The following is a 17674-nucleotide window of genomic DNA, read 5'->3' on the forward strand; positions in this document are numbered from 1 at the left end:
CGTATTGTTAGAGTATCTATACCCACGCTGTATATTATTGTAACAACACTCTTTCACACATTATATAACACAACGTCTGCAGTCTTTCTATAAACTGTTAGTGTCTCAGGGCATCGCCACTGCCAAATCTCCACAGAGCCGACTCGTGGCCTCCTCTACTCCAGTCTGTTCATGCTAAATGTTTGTACTGGTGCTCGATCCTTCAGCTAATCCACTCAGAAGAACGGACGCACACACTCAGACGTTCACTAACTACAACTATGTGCAACTATGACAAGCACCATTAAGGTTTGGCCAGTACTGTAAAGGTTTCTCTTGTTAAACTCTCGAGGGGAACAGGGTGTCTTGGATGTCTTAACAAGTACAACGATTGTGTTTTGTGCCTGTACGGTTATTGTGTATTTACAGTATGCGCAGATTTCATGACAGTCTGTATTTTTTGTCTTAGTAAATAAAAACCACTAACTAATGTTTGAATTTGTAATTCAGGGCCTCATTTATATTTGAGTAAATGCTCCGTGTCTTTATCTTAATCCAACTTTCAAATCATGAGAGATAATGTGATTAAATTCTGTTCTGCTTTAAATAATGAGACGACATTCAATTTGCAAAGTTTCACTCCAGGTCTTAGCCGGACCCACCTCAGAAATCAAATGCTTGAACTTTGTGCCACATCCTGCATCACAACAGTGTCTTTGACTCATGTCGGACTTTCTTTTGCTTTAATTCAGATGAAACCAGACCTTCAACGTGGAGGAAATATGAAGTTTCCTCTTGTATCAGACATTATGTATTCTGTCTCAATGCATCATCATCCGACCACACGACCCCTGAAGAGAAGTGTTCAATCCAAAATCACTGTGTGTTCACTCTGGTCTGTAATGAACGTTGCCTCTGGCCGTTTGCAGTTTGTGTTACAAATGTAAATGTACATATTGGTGTGTGTGTGAAAAGAATTTCAAAAATATAGACATATGAGCGAGAATTTTCTGTCTCCTTTGTTCAACACAGAACGGCAATTGTGAGGCGTTTTTTTAGCATTAAAATCATTTTATTCTACTCACATCCACAGCATAGGCCAGTTTCACACAGCTGTGTACAAGGGGAGGAGCCAACACACAAACAATCCCAAAGGTCAGCGTTGCTCTCTGAACAACGGAGCAGCATCTGAAGCCGCTGGCAGACTGAACCAAACTCTGAACCAAACTCCTCGACAGTAAAAGTGTGAAAATCAGCACGAAAACTAAATAAAATCCACTCGAAACTGTCAACTTTATGTTTTTGTATTTCCCCAACACGTTAAACTATTCTTTTTAAACATAACGTCACCAGCCTTCCCCGATCTAAAAGAGCTACATGGTTGGTTCATAGGAGAAAATTACTTTTGATACAGGAGCTTTAGATTATTACACTACATGTGTTTGGGCAATTTGTAGAAAATAGAATAAATAATTGATAAAGTAGAACAAGTAAACCTTTGTTCGTGTCACGCTCTGAAGACTGTGACACAAGTGGGGGTTTCCCTGCAGCACCTTTATGCTACTGTTGTGTTTTCACCTCTGTCCGTTGGTTGTTAGCTTGTGAGTCAGCAGGGCTACACAAAAACCACTGAATACTTTTCTACAGATGTTCCACAATATTTATAAGATAAGGCATTTTTTATCTTTTCACTAATTTCCCAGGGAATAAAAAAAAGCAGATACATTTGGGGACTGACATCTATGAATTTTTGCGATTTAGTGCGGATTCAAACTTAAAACTGAGTGCCTCAACTCTACTGTAGAAATAAAACAAAGCCACAAGTTTTTCCATAGCAGCCAAATATACTCTTGGTTGTGAATCTACTCCACAGCTTGTTTCATTTTGAAGTTGTATTTCCGAGAGTGTCTCGCTAGAACAGTGAGTGAAACAATTGCAGCCAACACATTTCTGACTGAAGGGAATGGGGCTACCACAAACAGAACCTCATATACTGGCACTGTGTTGCCCCCAGTGCCACCAGGTGACTCTCTCTCCCCCGGCTTTGTGTCTTCAGTGTATCCTCTCACTGTAGGCATTGCAAAAGCTAAGGCAGGGTTCATTGTGGTGATGGCTACAATGCAGGCTTGGTGTGGAGGCTTCTGGGAGAGTGGAGCACCTGTCCTCCTCGCAGCGCAAGGACCAAATGGAGAACGGAGCCTCCCTGGATCTTATAGTCTGCCGCTGTTTTCTCATCGTTCCTGAGGAAAGAGAGGAAGAAGGATGCAGGGACGTGAGACACCAGAAATACCTCCTTTAAGGGCAAACTGTACATGGCATCGTTTTATTTTGAAAGGGACAGAAGGAATCATCGTTTTGGAATAACCAGAAACAAATGGCAGCATTTTATGTTCATAATTTTTCACAACTATTGTTGCTGCTATCATTAACAACATCTTAACATCCACAATAACCACTCTTCTTTTTTTCATTATAACAACCAGTCTGTCAGAGCTGAAACCTGATGGTATTATCATAAAAAGGTATTATTACTATTATTATAATATATTGATTTTGATCAGAATAAATCTTACATCTGTTTCCCGCTGTAGATCAGCCTCTGCTGTTGGGGGGGAATCCCTTCCTTCTCCTCCACCCTCTCTTTGATCCGCTCCACCTGCACACACACACACACACGAGTACACATGAATACTCAGAATGACTAGACTAACTGTGTATTAATACGCGAGGAAGCCAAGGACCCACGTGTACCTTGTCTGTGGGCTCTATGTCGATCTCGATCTCCTTCCCCGTGAGCGTCTGTTGTTGGAAAAACATGCAAATACATTAGTTTGTTTATAATCCAGGGGTTAGGGTTAGAAATAACAGGCTAGGTGCTAATGCTGCTAACGCTATGTCCCACCTTCACTTTAATGAGCATCGCTGTTGTCTCGTTCTGATTAGATCCACTGGAGCGGTTTAATTACGAGTTTAATTACGAAGCTACGATTTAAACCAAGTGAAAGATGAGGAGACTCGAAATCCAATGGGTGTTTCCTGTGTTCCACCTCAGTGCATCCCGTCTGCCCCCCTTTTCCTCGTGTGACAATGGTTCCGCTTCGAGTGAACGTCATTGTTTTGGAGTCATAAACACGCAAAACAGCGGCGTCAGCATTTATTCTTACGTCAACGTGGACGTTGTGGCGTAAAGCAGGAGTTTGTAGTTTTTACCCGCGCGGTCCGACGGTCTTAGGCGCTTTAAAAACTACAAAGCGGATGTCAGCTCGTGTCCGCCCCCTTTAAGCTTCCCCCGGAACACAGGACTGGGGAGGAGGCGGCGGCGAACACACTAACGTCACTTTTCTAAAGGTAAACGCCTTATTGAGCTGAATATACGAACTACTTTACCTCTGAGGCTAATTAGCAGCTAATGGTAGCGTCGAGGTCATACGTGGGGTTCAACGTTGACTCCTGTAACCTTGAGTTTTGACATCCGGGCTGAAGAAGCCTCCGTGATTCAGTGTAAATAGCATTAGCAGTAGCATTTTCAGTGTTGTGTACGCAGCCTTATTGAACCTCCAGTTAGCTAAATGTGTTTTTTATTAAACCACTATAAAGTTGTTATTACAGCTGCAGTAATTACAAAATGGATATTCGCCTTTATCGGTTCATTCCACCTCATTGTGCCTGCTTGTGTCCTTTGATAACCGTGTGTGTGTTGTGTGTTTGTATGTGTTTATGAAGGGAGGTAAAAGATGACACACCACCCCCAAAGCCCTCTTGACCTCTGACCTCCATCTTTTTTCTTGTTCCTCACAGGTTCACATCCCAAGTCCAACTGCTCCACTCCCCCGTGCTTTGTCGACTCTCTCTCTCTCTCTCTCTCTCTCTCTCTCTCTCTCTCTCTCTCTCTCTCTCTCTCTCTCTCTCTGCTTCAGAGATGCCTCGCATTGAGAACGACATCAAGCTGGACTTCAAGGATGTGCTCCTCCGTCCGAAGAGAAGCACGCTCAAGTCCCGGAGCGAGGTGGGTACAAGCAGGACGTGAGAACCCCCGACTGACCCAGGCGCAGATGTTTCAGGTTCCTGAATCCCACATGAGGAACCACAGACCCTCACTGATGTTTCAGAGCTGTTAAAAAAACAAAGAAATGTTGTTGTCCGTTCATATTTGACCAGTTGGTTGGACAATTCAAGGAGTCGTACTTGAGCCAGAAACCTGCGTCTGTAAAAAGTAGAATCCAGCTGCTGTGTGTTATTGTATGTGTTGATTTGTTTGTTATTAGTTAGCAGGATTACCCATAAACCACCAGGATCGACACACGATAGAACCCATTATTACATTTTGGTGCTGATCCGGATCAGGTGCTAGATCCAGAGTAGATGCAATTCAAGATACAGCATAGAAACTTAACACTTCTTCTCTACATGGTTTTGACTCTGGGGACAGAGAAGCCCAGATGGGTGTGGACAGTTGATAACATAGCAGAAGATCCGAAATGTAAAGCATTCCCTGAGAGAGACCTGGATATTACATTTCTCTAAACCCTGTGGAGTCACAAGTGCTTCAATCTTCACTGTCCTCTTCAAAAGAGATGAAACTAGAGCCATTTATTTTTGGAGACAGGGAAGAATGACTTCATTTCAAAAAGGCAACAGTGGGACACTTCCAAACTGTTCCTTCCACTTGAGATGGAGCTTGTACGGAGCGAGCGTCCCCTGGTGGTATGGTGATGTAAATATCAGGCTCGCTAAAGTCTTGTTGTTGATTCCAGGTGGACCTGGTGAGGAGCTTCTCCTTCAGGAACTCCAAGGGCAGCTACAGAGGGATCCCCATCATCGCTGCCAACATGGACACTGTGGGGACCTTTGAGATGGCCCTGGCCCTGCACCAGGTCGGCTTTGCGTGACACTGGCTTAAACAAATCACTTATGATGCCCCCAGTGGCATTAAGATGTCATTGCACCATCTACCCAACTGATGTGAACCAGACCTTTTCAGAAAATATCTTAATTGATGTGCTGTTCTTTTTCCGCTCCTCCAGTTCACTCTCTTCACCACGGTTCACAAACATTACTCGGTGGACGACTGGGTGGAGTTTGCAGCGAAGCATCCCGAGTGTGTGGAGGTACTCAAAGTGTTTATTGTGACGTAGGCCTTTTATTTTGGGGGAGTTTATATGAATGGTGGTATTGTTGACACCTCTCTCTCTCTCTGTCTTCTCTGTTCGCCCTCCCAGAGTGTGGCAGTCAGCTCAGGGACCGGCGACGGCGACTTTGAGAGGATCTCCGCCATCTTGAAGGCCGTGCCCCAGCTGCGGTACATCTGCGTCGACGTGGCGAACGGCTACTCCGAACACTTTGTCCACTTCGTCAAAGAAGTCCGGGAAAAGTTCCAGACACACACTATAATGGTCAGTAGATGTCTGTTTGATACCTTTTTTAAACGACAGTGTGGTTGGGAAAAAGGAACAGATTTTGAACAAGGTTTTGTAATATTATTTTTATTTGGCTCAGGCAGGAAATGTGGTGACTGGAGAAATGGTGGAGGAGCTGATCCTGGCCGGAGCAGACATCATCAAAGTAGGCATCGGACCAGGTGAGCAAAGCTTCTTACACACATTATTATTTCGTTAGCTCAAACAGTTTCCTGTTCAAACATCATCTTGCCTCTGTCTTCCTCGACAGGTTCTGTTTGCACCACCCGCAAGAAGACAGGGGTGGGTTACCCCCAGCTTAGCGCCGTGATAGAGTGTGCAGATGCAGCCCACGGACTGGGCGGCCACATAATCTCTGTAAGCGACTCTGATCTATAATAATATCTCAATAATGCAATCAGGTGCAGAATTAATGTCGAAGGAAACCAAACTTCTGGGCATTTGCTGGAAAGCATGTCTGAAAATATATTTTTCTATAATATCATTTGCACGTTTGCTCCCAAGTTGTGCACATTTAGCCACAAAAACCATAAAGTCACACTCACTGCCTGGTGTTTTGTTTTGTCTTCACTCCTCTCGTCTCTCTCACACAGGACGGGGGATGTACCTGTCCAGGAGATGTCTCAAAGGCTTTTGGTTAGTAGTTTTTTTCCAATCTGATACCGTATTCCATCCAATGCTAAGAAGTCTCCCTGTTAAAACAGACCCCTCACTGTTTGTGTGACTCTTTAAATGTGCCCCTCAGGAGCCGGAGCAGACTTCGTGATGCTGGGGGGAATGCTGGCCGGACACTCTGAGAGTGGGGGCGAGGTCATTGAGAAAAACGGCACGAAATACAAGCTGTTCTATGGAATGAGCTCGGACACAGCGATGAAGAAGCATGCGGGTGGTGTGGCCGAGTACAGGTCAGAGTCGCCATTATTGTGGTATACAAGGGAACAAGCTGTTGGTCCTCCGGATGTTTTCCTGTCAGTGTTGATCACTAAACCTGAGGGTAACACTAGTATTCGGTTTCTCTCCCATCCAGGGCGTCCGAGGGGAAGACGGTGGAAGTTGCTTACAAAGGTCCGGTGGACGTGACGATACGAGACATCCTGGGAGGGGTTCGCTCCACCTGCACCTACGTCGGGGCGGGCAAGCTGAAGGAGCTGAGCCGCAGGACCACCTTCATCAGGGTCACCCAGCAGCTCAACACTGTCTTTGGCAACTCCTGAATGTCCAGTTCCATCCTGCGTCAGATCGATGGATAGGTCTGCATCACTGCCAGTCTGTGACATATTTATAATAAATATTCCCCTCCTTATCCTTTTTACACATAAATCAAAGTTGTTTTTTGTTTAATGAAACTTTAGTATCTTAGGCACACAGACTCTGACCTGCCTTAGACTCCGAATGTTAAAGCCATTCTATGTAACTTGTACTTTTACTAGCAACAGCGCCCTCTGCAGCCATATGTGGTGAATCATTCTGTCTTCTCACAGCCCATCTGATTGTCTAGTGAGGAATTAGCCTCTGGGGGCAACGGCCAATAGTTTGGGGCTTTTTGTGTAGACAGTTTATTAGTCAGCGATATTTATTGTAGGATTTTTTTGTCTAGCCGCCATTTTGGACAATCTCTTTTAATAGCTTTCTGCATGTGAATGCAGGTAACTTAAAAATGTGATGGCCGATGCTTTTCGGTCAACGTGTTGTGCCTTTTTCATTCCTCAAGCAGAAGAGCTGCTGCTGTAACAAATCCACTGAACTCTGCATAGAATTCTTCATATTTCCAAAGTTTCCTGGTTAAATAGAGCAGGAGCAGATGTGTGGGGAATGGAGCTGCTGTTTGAACATAAAAAAGTTGCTTAGTGCTGCTTACATTTTTTCTTAAAAGCCACAGAGCTTCCAGGTGACATCGTTGTCTCTCCACAGTGAGATGCAAGCCAGAGCAGTAACTCCTCAGCTCTGTGCATGTCCACTGTCTCATCATTCCAATGCAAGGTCCTCACAAGTTCTCACATATATGCAAATCTGTTTGTCCATAAACAGCATGTCAAGTTACAGCAAATGTCATAAATTAAATAGGGGGCCTAAATATTAATGAGTATAATTGTCAGACAGCTCTGTTTGTAAAAGACCCAGACATTCCGTCACTCATTGTGTTTTGCACTTTAATGATTTGAACTTTGATTTGTTTTCCCTGATCGCCTCATTTTATTTTTGTCACATTGGTGTGAAAATTATCTTTATGTTGCCAAAACATGTGATTTGAATGAAGTTTTAAATTTTATTTCCCCACTTCAACGTTTTATCGAGTCAATAAAAAAAATATCCACATCATTTTCATTTTTCTGACTTTATTGATGATCGGATCATTCACAAAGTTTGTATGATGCAAGAGCTACAGATTTCGTTTGTGAGAGTGAAGACTTGTTCACCACCAGCAGATAGAGACAAACACATTGAACTTAACGGCAGAAAAAAGAAGAATCATTCCAGTTAAATCAAACAACTTGTTTCGTACATTAGAATCAATTCCCAAGAAAAAAAAAGAATAACATCGGTACAATTAAAAGATATTCAGATATTATATTGTCACTCGTGTATAATGTGCATATTTAAACTATAAGACAAATCACACCATGAATCCAATTCTACTCCAATAGCACTACATTTCCATTTGACAGCTTAACTGTGACATTTCTATTCATGTCATGAAATCAAAAGACTTTTCCCCTCAGAGGTTTTTCCCATGTACTTCTTTGTATATTGATTAGCAAAGACCATCAGGGACACACAAATTACAGAAGTTCACAAACCACCTCTGTGAAGCGACCGCCAATGATTTCTCCACAGTGACAGTTTTTCTGGCACATAATCTGGCCATTTCCTTGTTTGTAATGATTGGCTTCTTTGTTGTAAACTCTTCCACATGGGCACTTCCATTGAATCTGGGAAGAATTTGCACTGTTTTGTGCATTTTCCATTTCCAGTTGAACAAAGGGGACCAGGTCCTGGTTGTTGATGTTGATCGCAATCGTGACTATTTCTTCCCTCCGGTGCAGTCCACTTCTCCTGAAGAAGGACAGCGAGGAAGCAAGTGAATTCCAAAACACTTCCAGCCTCAGCACAACCTCCTCATCTTCTTCATCTCCCTGATGTGTGATCAGTGCAGAGGAAATGTGGAGTTGTCCGCCTGCTTCGGTTTGCTGCACCAAATCTCTTGAATTAGATGATGCATCAAAACACTCATCTGTCGAGACAGAGCTGAGCTGGTGATTTTTGCAGCAAAGGCCATAGTGGGGCCCATTCTTCAAACTCTTCGCAGAATTTTTGTCACACAAACCAATGGTCCAATCAAAGTCTTTGGAAAGACAGACCTGCCACCTCTGAACGTTAGTTCCTGGTTGGGTAGTGCCGATCAAAAGAGTGGCAGTGCACTTCCCGATCCAATCATTGTAGAAAACTCTTTGGTTGTCTTTGGACAGTGAGATGCCGGAGCCGAGAAGCTGAGGCTCAAACATCAGGTCTGGACCAGTGCTGAGGAGCTCCTGGTCCGGATCGACCAGAGTCAGCAAGGATCCCCAGAAGTGTTCTGCCTGCTCCATCATGTCTTCCCCATCCTGTTGTATCACTTGGACGAGTTTGTCACGGTCGCTGCCGGGCGGCAACCCTTTCCTCAGGTCCACGGCCTTGGCCTCCTCCACATCCTGATTCACCTGTGAATACATCTGCAGGAATCTGAAGGTGTCCTTCTCCTCCTGCGCCCCCTGCAGGCTGCTCTTGCATGTTTTTAAGGCCACCATCCGAGCAGAAACTGAAGATCTCACGCTGGTCAGGGATACATCACGCATCTTAGTCACACCCTCAATTAGACGCAGGCTGGAGTTACTCAGCTTCTCTCTTTCACTATTCTCCCACTTTTCCAGACTCCCATTCTCATCGTCAGTTTTCACCCGCAGGGCCTTCTGCTCCCCTGTGAGCTTCTCCATGAGCTCTTTGTGGGCTGTGGAGAAGGTTTTCATATTGTGAAGGCGGTGCTGGTCTTCAATGGCGCAGGAAACACACACACAGGTCATGTCATCCAAGCAGTAGTACTCCAGGAGTTTGCCATGCTGTGGGCATTTGGTGGTGCCACCTAGAGCCATGGGTTCGGTCAGAGGATGAGTTTGGAGTAACACTGGCGTGGTCAGGTGGACCTGCAGGTGCTGCCCACACATGGAGATCTCACATTTCATGCAGGTCTTTCTGGCTGGTTTCCTGTCCTCCTCTGTGCAAATGTCGCAGAGGACAACTTGCTGCGTGTCTTTTGGCTGATTGTCAGACATGTTTCGAAATCACAAAGTCCGGATTCTCCTTGAGTATCTTTAGAGTTGAACGATGTCCTAGGATCCTTCTTGTCGCTGGAATAGAAACCGAATGTTGCTGAAGTTAGCTCTTCACCCGTCTCAGTCTCCACACAGTCAGCACAGTCTATGAGTTGGTCACAGCTTCACTGAACAACCGTTCTACTCTTAAGTTTCGTCTCCTACATTTGATGAACTGTAATACCCAGGGGTGTGGCACAGTGAAACTCTGAGATAAGAACTGGACGAACCATAAGTGTACTTTGTACTTCATGTACTTGGAGATATTGTGTTATACAGTCCTGCTCACCATTATTGGCACCCAAGAAGTTTAAGTAAATAATGTGGAATGCCTCTTGAAAAAAATTAATCAAGTGAAACAACTTTTTTCTATAGAGTTCGTGTTTGATACAAAAGAGCAAATTATAAACAACAATTTAAAACAATAAACAATGGGGGGGGGGGGGGGGAGGGGAATTGAAAAACTTAAATTTAGCTGTGTCACTGATATTGGCACACGTTGCTGTAAATCAGTATGGAAACACATTATGACCCACCTGTAAATCACAAATGAGATCACCTGTGATAAATTGTCTGTGCCCATGTGACATGAATTAGCCAATGAATGATGACATCCGTGTTTTAAAAAGCCACCTGTTATTCCCTGTTCCTTTGTCACAAGGGTGAAGACATCAGAAGGGCTATTATTAGCATACACAAGACCTCCAAAGGGTATAAGGCCATCTCCACAGACCTTGGTATCCCTGTTTCAACAGTGAATAATGTTATGAAGAAGTTTGCCAAGCATGGAACTGTCAAGAACCTCCAAGGACGTGGGGGGAAGAGAAAAATTAATGAGAGAAGTCTTCCAACGTTGGTGCGAATGGTGGAAAAAACACCAAACATCCAAAGACCTGAAGGCCGACCTGGAACAGTCTGGGGTCATGGTCTCAACAAGTACCATACGCCGCACACTAAACCAAACAGGGCTTTATGGGTGAAGGCCAAGGAAGACACCATTGCTGAGGAAAATACATAAAAAGGAAAGACTGATCTTTGCCAAAGAGAATCTAGGACAAGAGCAGATGTGTGGGGAATGAAAAGAGGAAACATTCTCCATATTTCCAATCAATGAAACATTAAACTCATTTAAATGAAGCTGCTGTTTGAACATAAAAAAAGTGGCTTAGTGTTGCTAACATGTCAGGTGACATCGCTGTCTCTCCACAGTGAGATGCAAGCCAGAGCAGTAACTCCTCAGCTCTGTGCATGTCCACTGTCTCATCATTCCAATGCAAGGTCCTCACAAGTTCTCACATATATGCAAATCTGTGTTTGTCCATAAACAGCACGTGGCTCTGTGCCAAGATCGTACCGAGAACGTGTGTCACCCAAATGTAAAATTACAGCAAATGTCATAAATGATATAGAAAGCCTAAATATTTATGAGTATAATTGTCAGACAGCTGTTTTTAAAAGACCCAGACATTCCATCACTCATTGTGTTTTGCACTTTAATGATTTGAGCTTTGATTTGTTTTCCCTGATCGCCTCATTTTATTTTTGTCACATTGGTGTGAAAATTATCTTCATGTTACCAAAACATGTGATTTGAAGGAAGTTTTAAATTTATTCCCCCCCCCCCCCTCAACGTTTTATCCAGTCAATAAAAAAAAATAATGTCCACATCATTTTCATTTCTGACTTTATTGATTCACCACCAGCAGATGGAGACAAACACATTGAACTTAACGGCAGAAAATAGAAGAAGCATTCCAGTTAAATCAAACAACTGGTTTCGTACATTAGAATCAATTCCCACGAAAAAAAAGAATAACATTGGTACAATTAAAAGATATTCAGATATTATATTGTCACTTGTGTATAATGTGCATATTTAAACTAAAAGACAAATCACACCATGAATCCAATTCTACTCCAATAGCACTACATTTCCATTTGACAGCTTCACCAGTGACATTTCTATTCATGTCACAAAATCAAAACACTTTTCCCCTCAGAGGTTTTTCCCATTTACTTCTTTGTATATTGATTAGCAAAGACCGTCAGGGACACACAAATTACAGAAGTTCACAAACCATCTCTGTGAAGCGACCGCCAAGGATTTTTCCACAGGGACAGTTGATCTGATAGATCAACTGGCCACTTCTTTCTCCGTAATAATTATCTTCCTCGTAGTAGTCATATCCACAGGGGCACTTCCACTGAATCTGGGAAGAATTTGCACTGTTTTGTGCATTGTCCATTTCCAGTTGAACAAAGGGGACCAGGTCCTGGTTGTTGATGTTGATCGCAATCGTGACTATTTCTTCCCTCCGGTGCAGTCCACTTCTCCTGAAGAAGGACAGCGAGGAAGCAACAGAATTCCAAACCACTTCCACCTTTTCAGGTCGCGGCACAGCCTCCTCTTCTTCATCTCCCTGATGTGTGATCAGTGCAGAGGAAATGTGTCCACCTGCTTCGGTTTGCTGCACCAAATCTCTTGAATTAGATGATGCATCAAAACACTCATCTGACGAGACAGAGCTGAGCTGGTGATTTTTGTAGCAAAGGCCATAGTGGGGCCCCTTCTTCAGATCCTTCGCAGAATTTTTGTCACACAAACCAATGGTCCAATCAAAGTCTTTGGAAAGACAGACCTGCCACCTCTTAAGGTTAGTACCTGGTTGGGTTCTGCCGATCAAAAGAGTGGCAGTGCACTCCTCGATACAATCACTGTAGAAAACCCTCCGGTTGTCTTTGGACAGTGAGATGCCGGAGCCGAGAACCAGAGGCTCAAACATCAGGTCTGGACCAGTGCTGAGGAGCTCCTGGTCCGGATCGACCAGAGTCAACAAGGATCCCCAGAAGTGTTCTGCCTGCTCCATCATGTCTTCCCCATCCTGTTGTATCGCTTGGACGAGTTTGTCACGGTCGCTGCCGGGCAGCAACCCTTTCCTCAGGTCCACGGCCTTGGCCTCCTCCACGTCCCGATTCACCTCTGAATACATCTGCAGGAATCTGAAGGTGTCCTTCTCCTCCTGCGCCCCCTGCAGGCTGCTCTTGCATGTTTTTAAGGCCACCATCCGAGCAGAAACTGAAGATCTGACGCTGGTCAGGGATACATCACGCATCTTAGTCACAGCCTCAATTAGACGCAGGCTGGAGCTACTCAGCTTCTCTCTTTCACTATTCTCCCACTTTTCCAGACTCACATTCTCATCGTCAGTTTTCACCCGCAGGGCCTTCTGCTCACCTGTGAGCTTCTCCATGAGCTCTTTGTGGGCTGTGGAGAAGGTTTTCATATTGTGAAGGCGGTGCTGGTCTTCAATGGCGCAGGAAACACACACACAGGTCATATCATCCAAGCAGTAGTACTCCAGGAGTTTGCCATGCTGGGGGCATTTGGTGGTGCCACCTAGAGCCATGGGTTCGGTCAGAGGATGAGTTTGGAGTAACACCGGCGTGGTCAGGTGGACCTGCAGGTGCTGCCCACACATGGAGATCTCACATTTCATGCAGGTCTTTCTGGCTGGTTTCCTGTCCTCCTCTGTGCACATGTCGCAGAGGACAACTTGCTGCGTGTCTTTTGGCTGATTGTCAGACATGTTTCGAAATCACAAACTCCGGATTCTCCTTGAGTATCTTTAGAGTTGAACGATTTTCCTTCTTTTCACTGGAATAGAAACTGAATGTTGCTGAAGTTAGTTCTTCACCGTCTCAGTCTCCACACAGTCTATGAGTCGGTCACAGCTTCACTGAACAACAGCACTCTTAAGTTTCGTTTCCTGCATTTGACGAACCCTAATACCGAGGGGTGTGGCACAGTGAAACTCTGAGAAAATAACTGAACGAACCAGCCAGTGCACTTTATGTATGAGGAGATATTGTGTTATATAATAAAATGTAGTATACTTAAAGATAGAAAAACACAATAAAGAAACAAAGAAAACCCAAATGCTTACAGAACTATTACACATGTATATGTCGACTCCATGAGGAGAAGTGTTCCCTCTTTTCCCAGCATCATTTATAAATCCCATCATCTCAGTAAACACCAGTGTTTCAGTCTGGTTTGTCCTCTGCACACATGTTGCTCAGGACGACTCACACTGTTCGTCCCTGCACGTGCAGCTCGTCAGACATGTTTTTAATAGAGAGGAGATTCACTGTTGTTTTGAATCTGCACTGATGGGGACAAGTCATCACAGAAAGACGAACCCTGCACTGATGGCTGAAGTATTGATCACTAAACCTGAGGGTAACACTAGTATACTAGAACAAGATGTGTAATGATGAATTAGCCTCTGGGGTCAACGGCCAATAGTTTGGGGCTTTTTGTGTAGACAGTTTATTAGTCAGCGATATTTATTGTAGGAGTTTTTTTGTCTAGCTGCCATTTTGGACAATCTCTATTAACAGCTTTCTGCATGTGAATGCAGATAACTAAAAAATGTGATGGCCGATGCTTTTCGGTCAACGTGTTGTGCCTTTTTCATTCCTCAAGCAGAAGAGCTGCTGCTGTAACAAATCCACTGAACTCTGCATAGAATTCTTCATATTTCCAAAGTTTCCTGGTTAAATAGAGCAAGAGCAGATATGTGGGGAATGAAGCTGCTGTTTGAACATAATTTTTTTTTCTTAAAAACCACAGAGCTTCCAGGTGACATCGCTGTCTCTCCACAGTGAGATGGAAGCCAGAGCAGTAACTCCTCAGCTCTGTGCATGTCCACTGTCTCATCATTCCAATGCAAGGTCCTCACAAGTTCTCACATATATGCAAATCTGTTTGTCCATAAACAGCATGTAAAGTTACAGCAATTGCCATAATTGATATAGAAAGCCTAAATATTAATGAGTATAATTGTCGGACAGCTCTGTTTGTAAAAGACCCAGACATTCCGTCACTCATTGTGTTTTGCACTTTAATCATTTGAGCTTTGATTGGTTTTCCCTGATCGCCTCATTTTATTTTTGTCACATTGGTGTGAAAATTATCTTCATGTTGCCAAAACATGTGATTTGAAAGAAGTTTTTAATTTATTTCCCCCCCCCCCTCAACGTTTTATCCAGTCAATAAAAAAAAAGAATGTCCACATCGTTTTCATTTCTCTGACTTTATTGATTCACCACCAGCAGATGGAGACAAACACATTGAACTTAACGGCAGAAAATTGAAGAAGCATTCCAGTTAAATCAAACAACTGGTTTCGTACATTAGAATCAATTCCCACGAAAAAAAAGAATAACATGGGTACAATTAAAAGATATTCAGATATTATATTGTCACTTGTGTATAATGTGCATATTTAAACTATAAGAAAAATCACACCATGAATACAATTCTACTCCAATAGCACTACATTTCCATTTTATAGCGTAACCGTAATCAGCAACATTTATATTCATGTAATGAAATGAAACATTTTTCCCCTCAGAGGTTTTTCCCATTTACTTCTTTGTATATTGATTAGCAAAGACCATCGGGGGACACACAAATTACAGAAGTTCACAAACCACCTCTGTGAAGCGACCGCCAAGGATTTCTCCACAGGGACAGTTTTTCCGGTTGATGACCCTGCCATTTTCATGTCTGTAGTAATTGGCTTCCTTTTTGTAAACTCTTCCACATGGGCACTTCCATTGAATCTGGGAAGAATTTGCACTGTTTTGTGCATTTTCCATTTCCAGTTGAACAAAGGGGACCAGGTCCTGGTTGTTGATGTTGATCGCAATCGTGACTATTTCTTCCCTCCGGTGCAGTCCACTTCTCCTGAAGAAGGACAGCGAGGAAGCAACAGAATTCCAAACCACTTCCACCTTTTCAGGTCGCGGCACAGCCTCCTCTTCTTCATCTCCCTGATGTGTGATCAGTGCAGAGGAAATGTGTCCGCCTGCTTCGGTTTGCTGCATCAAATCTCTTGAATTAGATGATGCATCAAAACACTCATCTGACGAGACAGAGCTGAGCTGGTGATTTTTGTAGCAAAGGCCATAGTGGGGCCCCTTCTTCAGATCCTTCGCAGAATTTTTGTCACACAAACCAATGGTCCAATCAAAGTCTTTGGAAAGACAGACCTGCCACCTCTTAAGGTTAGTACCTGGTTGGGTTCTGCCGATCAAAAGAGTGGCAGTGCACTCCCCGATCCAATCACTGTAGAAAACCCTCCGGTTGTCTTTGGACAGTGAGATGCCGGAGCCGAGAACCAGAGGCTCAAACATCAGGTCTGGACCAGTGCTGAGGAGCTCCTGGTCCGGATCGACCAGAGTCAACAAGGATCCCCAGAAGTGTTCTGCCTGCTCCATCATGTCTTCCCCATCCTGTTGTATCACTTGGACGAGTTTGTCACGGTCGCTGCCGGGCAGCAACCCTTTCCTCAGGTCCACGGCCTTGGCCTCCTCCACGTCCCGATTCACCTCTGAATACATCTGCAGGAATCTGAAGGTGTCCTTCCCCTCCTGCGCCCCCTGCAGGCTGCTCTTGCATGTTTTTAAGGCCACCATCCGAGCAGAAACTGAAGATCTGACGCTGGTCAGGGATACATCATGCATCTTAGTCACAGCCTCAATTAGACGCAGGCTGGAGTGACTCAGCTTCCCTCTTTCACTATTCTCCCACTTTTCCAGACTCACATTCTCATCGTCAGTTTTCACCCGCAGGGCCTTCTGCTCACCTGTGAGCTTCTCCATGAGCTCTTTGTGGGCTGTGGAGAAGGTTTTCATATTGTGAAGGCGGTGCTGGTCTTCAATGGCGCAGGAAACACACACACAGGTCATATCATCCAAGCAGTAGTACTCCAGGAGTTTGCCATGCTGGGGGCATTTGGTGGTGCCACCTAGAGCCATGGGTTCGGTCAGAGGATGAGTTTGGAGTAACACCGGCGTGGTCAGGTGGACCTGCAGGTGCTGCCCACACATGGAGATCTCACATTTCATGCAGGTCTTTCTGGCTGGTTTCCTGTCCTCCTCTGTGCACATGTCGCAGAGGACAACTTGCTGCGTGTCTTTTGGCTGATTGTCAGACATGTTTCGAAATCACAAAGTCCTGATTCTCCTTGAGTATCTTTGGTGTTGAACGATGTCCTAGGATCCTTCTTGTAGCTGGAATAGAAACCGAATGTTGCTGAAGTTAGTTCTTCACCGTCTCAGTCTCCACACAGTCTATGAGTCGGTCACAGCTTCACTGAACAACAGCACTCTTAAGTTTCGTTTCCTACATTTGACGAACCCTAATACCAAGGAGTATGGAAGCCCATTCCCGCCACTGTGATGAAGAAAATAAAAATCTGTATCTCATAATTATGACTTAGCATCTCATTATTATGAGATAATATCTCGTTATTAAGAGATAATCTATAAGTATACTATGTTTTATTATATAGCATAATATCTCCTCATATATGAAATACAAAGTATACTTCCTGGTTCATTCAGTACTTTTCTCAGAATTTCACTGTGCCACACCCCTGTGTAAGGAAGCCCATATCCTCACCTGGGATATAGAAAATAAAAATCTGTATCTCATAATAATGACTTAGCATCTCATTATTATGACGTAGAATCTCATAATTATGACTTAGCATCTAATTATTATGACATTGAATCTCATAATTATGACTTAGCATCTCATTATTATGACTTACTATCTCATAATAATGAGATACACATTTATATTTTATTTATCACAGTGGCGGAAATGGGCTTCCATACCCAGGGGTGTGGCACAGTGAAATTCTTTGGAAAGTACTGAATTAACCAGGAAGAATACTTTGTACTTCATGTATGAGGAGATATTTTATGTTATATAATAAAATATAGTATACTCATACATAGAAAAACACATAAGAGAAAGAAAGTAAACTCCAAATAATAATTCAATAATAATGCTTACAGAACTATTACATGTGTATATGTGGACTCCATGAGGAGATGTTTTCCCTCTTTTTTCCCAGC

At 43.7% G+C, this 17674-nt stretch overlaps 5 protein-coding genes across 6 annotated transcripts; 1 reads left to right on the plus strand and 4 right to left on the minus strand.

Moving 5' to 3' along the window:
• Positions 1-1267: 1267 nt before the first annotated feature.
• On the minus strand, positions 1268-3107 carry nedd8 (NEDD8 ubiquitin like modifier). Its single transcript, XM_053415818.1, has 4 exons — positions 2882-3107; positions 2731-2778; positions 2553-2635; positions 1268-2219 (listed from the first exon to the last, which is right to left on the minus strand). The coding sequence occupies exons 1-4, from the start codon at positions 2897-2899 to the stop codon at positions 2093-2095; spliced, it is 276 nt and encodes a 91-aa protein (XP_053271793.1). The 5' UTR covers positions 2900-3107; the 3' UTR covers positions 1268-2092.
• A 110-nt stretch (positions 3108-3217) lies between these two features.
• On the plus strand, positions 3218-7715 carry gmpr2 (guanosine monophosphate reductase 2). 2 transcript variants are annotated; one of them, XM_053415815.1, is made up of 10 exons: positions 3218-3327; positions 3778-3985; positions 4734-4853; positions 5004-5087; positions 5199-5372; positions 5476-5557; positions 5647-5753; positions 5990-6032; positions 6142-6301; positions 6424-7715. In XM_053415815.1, the coding sequence occupies exons 2-10, from the start codon at positions 3899-3901 to the stop codon at positions 6608-6610; spliced, it is 1044 nt and encodes a 347-aa protein (XP_053271790.1). In that variant the 5' UTR covers positions 3218-3327; positions 3778-3898; the 3' UTR covers positions 6611-7715. The 2 variants fall into 2 exon arrangements, with proteins under 2 accessions (XP_053271790.1, XP_053271792.1); XM_053415817.1 differs by lacking the exon at positions 3218-3327 and adding an exon at positions 3334-3480.
• A 7-nt stretch (positions 7716-7722) lies between these two features.
• Positions 7723-9855, minus strand: LOC128429924 (tripartite motif-containing protein 16-like). The gene has a single exon (XM_053415814.1). It carries the CDS (start codon positions 9701-9703, stop codon positions 8177-8179), a length of 1527 nt encoding a protein of 508 aa, XP_053271789.1. The 5' UTR covers positions 9704-9855; the 3' UTR covers positions 7723-8176.
• Positions 9856-11409: 1554 nt separating this feature from the next.
• LOC128430073 (tripartite motif-containing protein 16) lies at positions 11410-13525 on the minus strand. The gene has a single exon (XM_053416020.1). It carries the CDS (start codon positions 13327-13329, stop codon positions 11803-11805), a length of 1527 nt encoding a protein of 508 aa, XP_053271995.1. The 5' UTR covers positions 13330-13525; the 3' UTR covers positions 11410-11802.
• A 1297-nt stretch (positions 13526-14822) lies between these two features.
• LOC128430078 (tripartite motif-containing protein 16) lies at positions 14823-16970 on the minus strand. Its single transcript, XM_053416032.1, has one exon. The coding sequence runs from the start codon at positions 16745-16747 to the stop codon at positions 15221-15223; it is 1527 nt and encodes a 508-aa protein (XP_053272007.1). The 5' UTR covers positions 16748-16970; the 3' UTR covers positions 14823-15220.
• Between the last annotated feature and the right edge of the window lie 704 nt (positions 16971-17674).

The sequence above is a fragment of the Pleuronectes platessa genome, chromosome 23 (assembly GCF_947347685.1).
Source record: "Pleuronectes platessa chromosome 23, fPlePla1.1, whole genome shotgun sequence".
NCBI lineage: Eukaryota > Metazoa > Chordata > Actinopteri > Pleuronectiformes > Pleuronectidae > Pleuronectes > Pleuronectes platessa.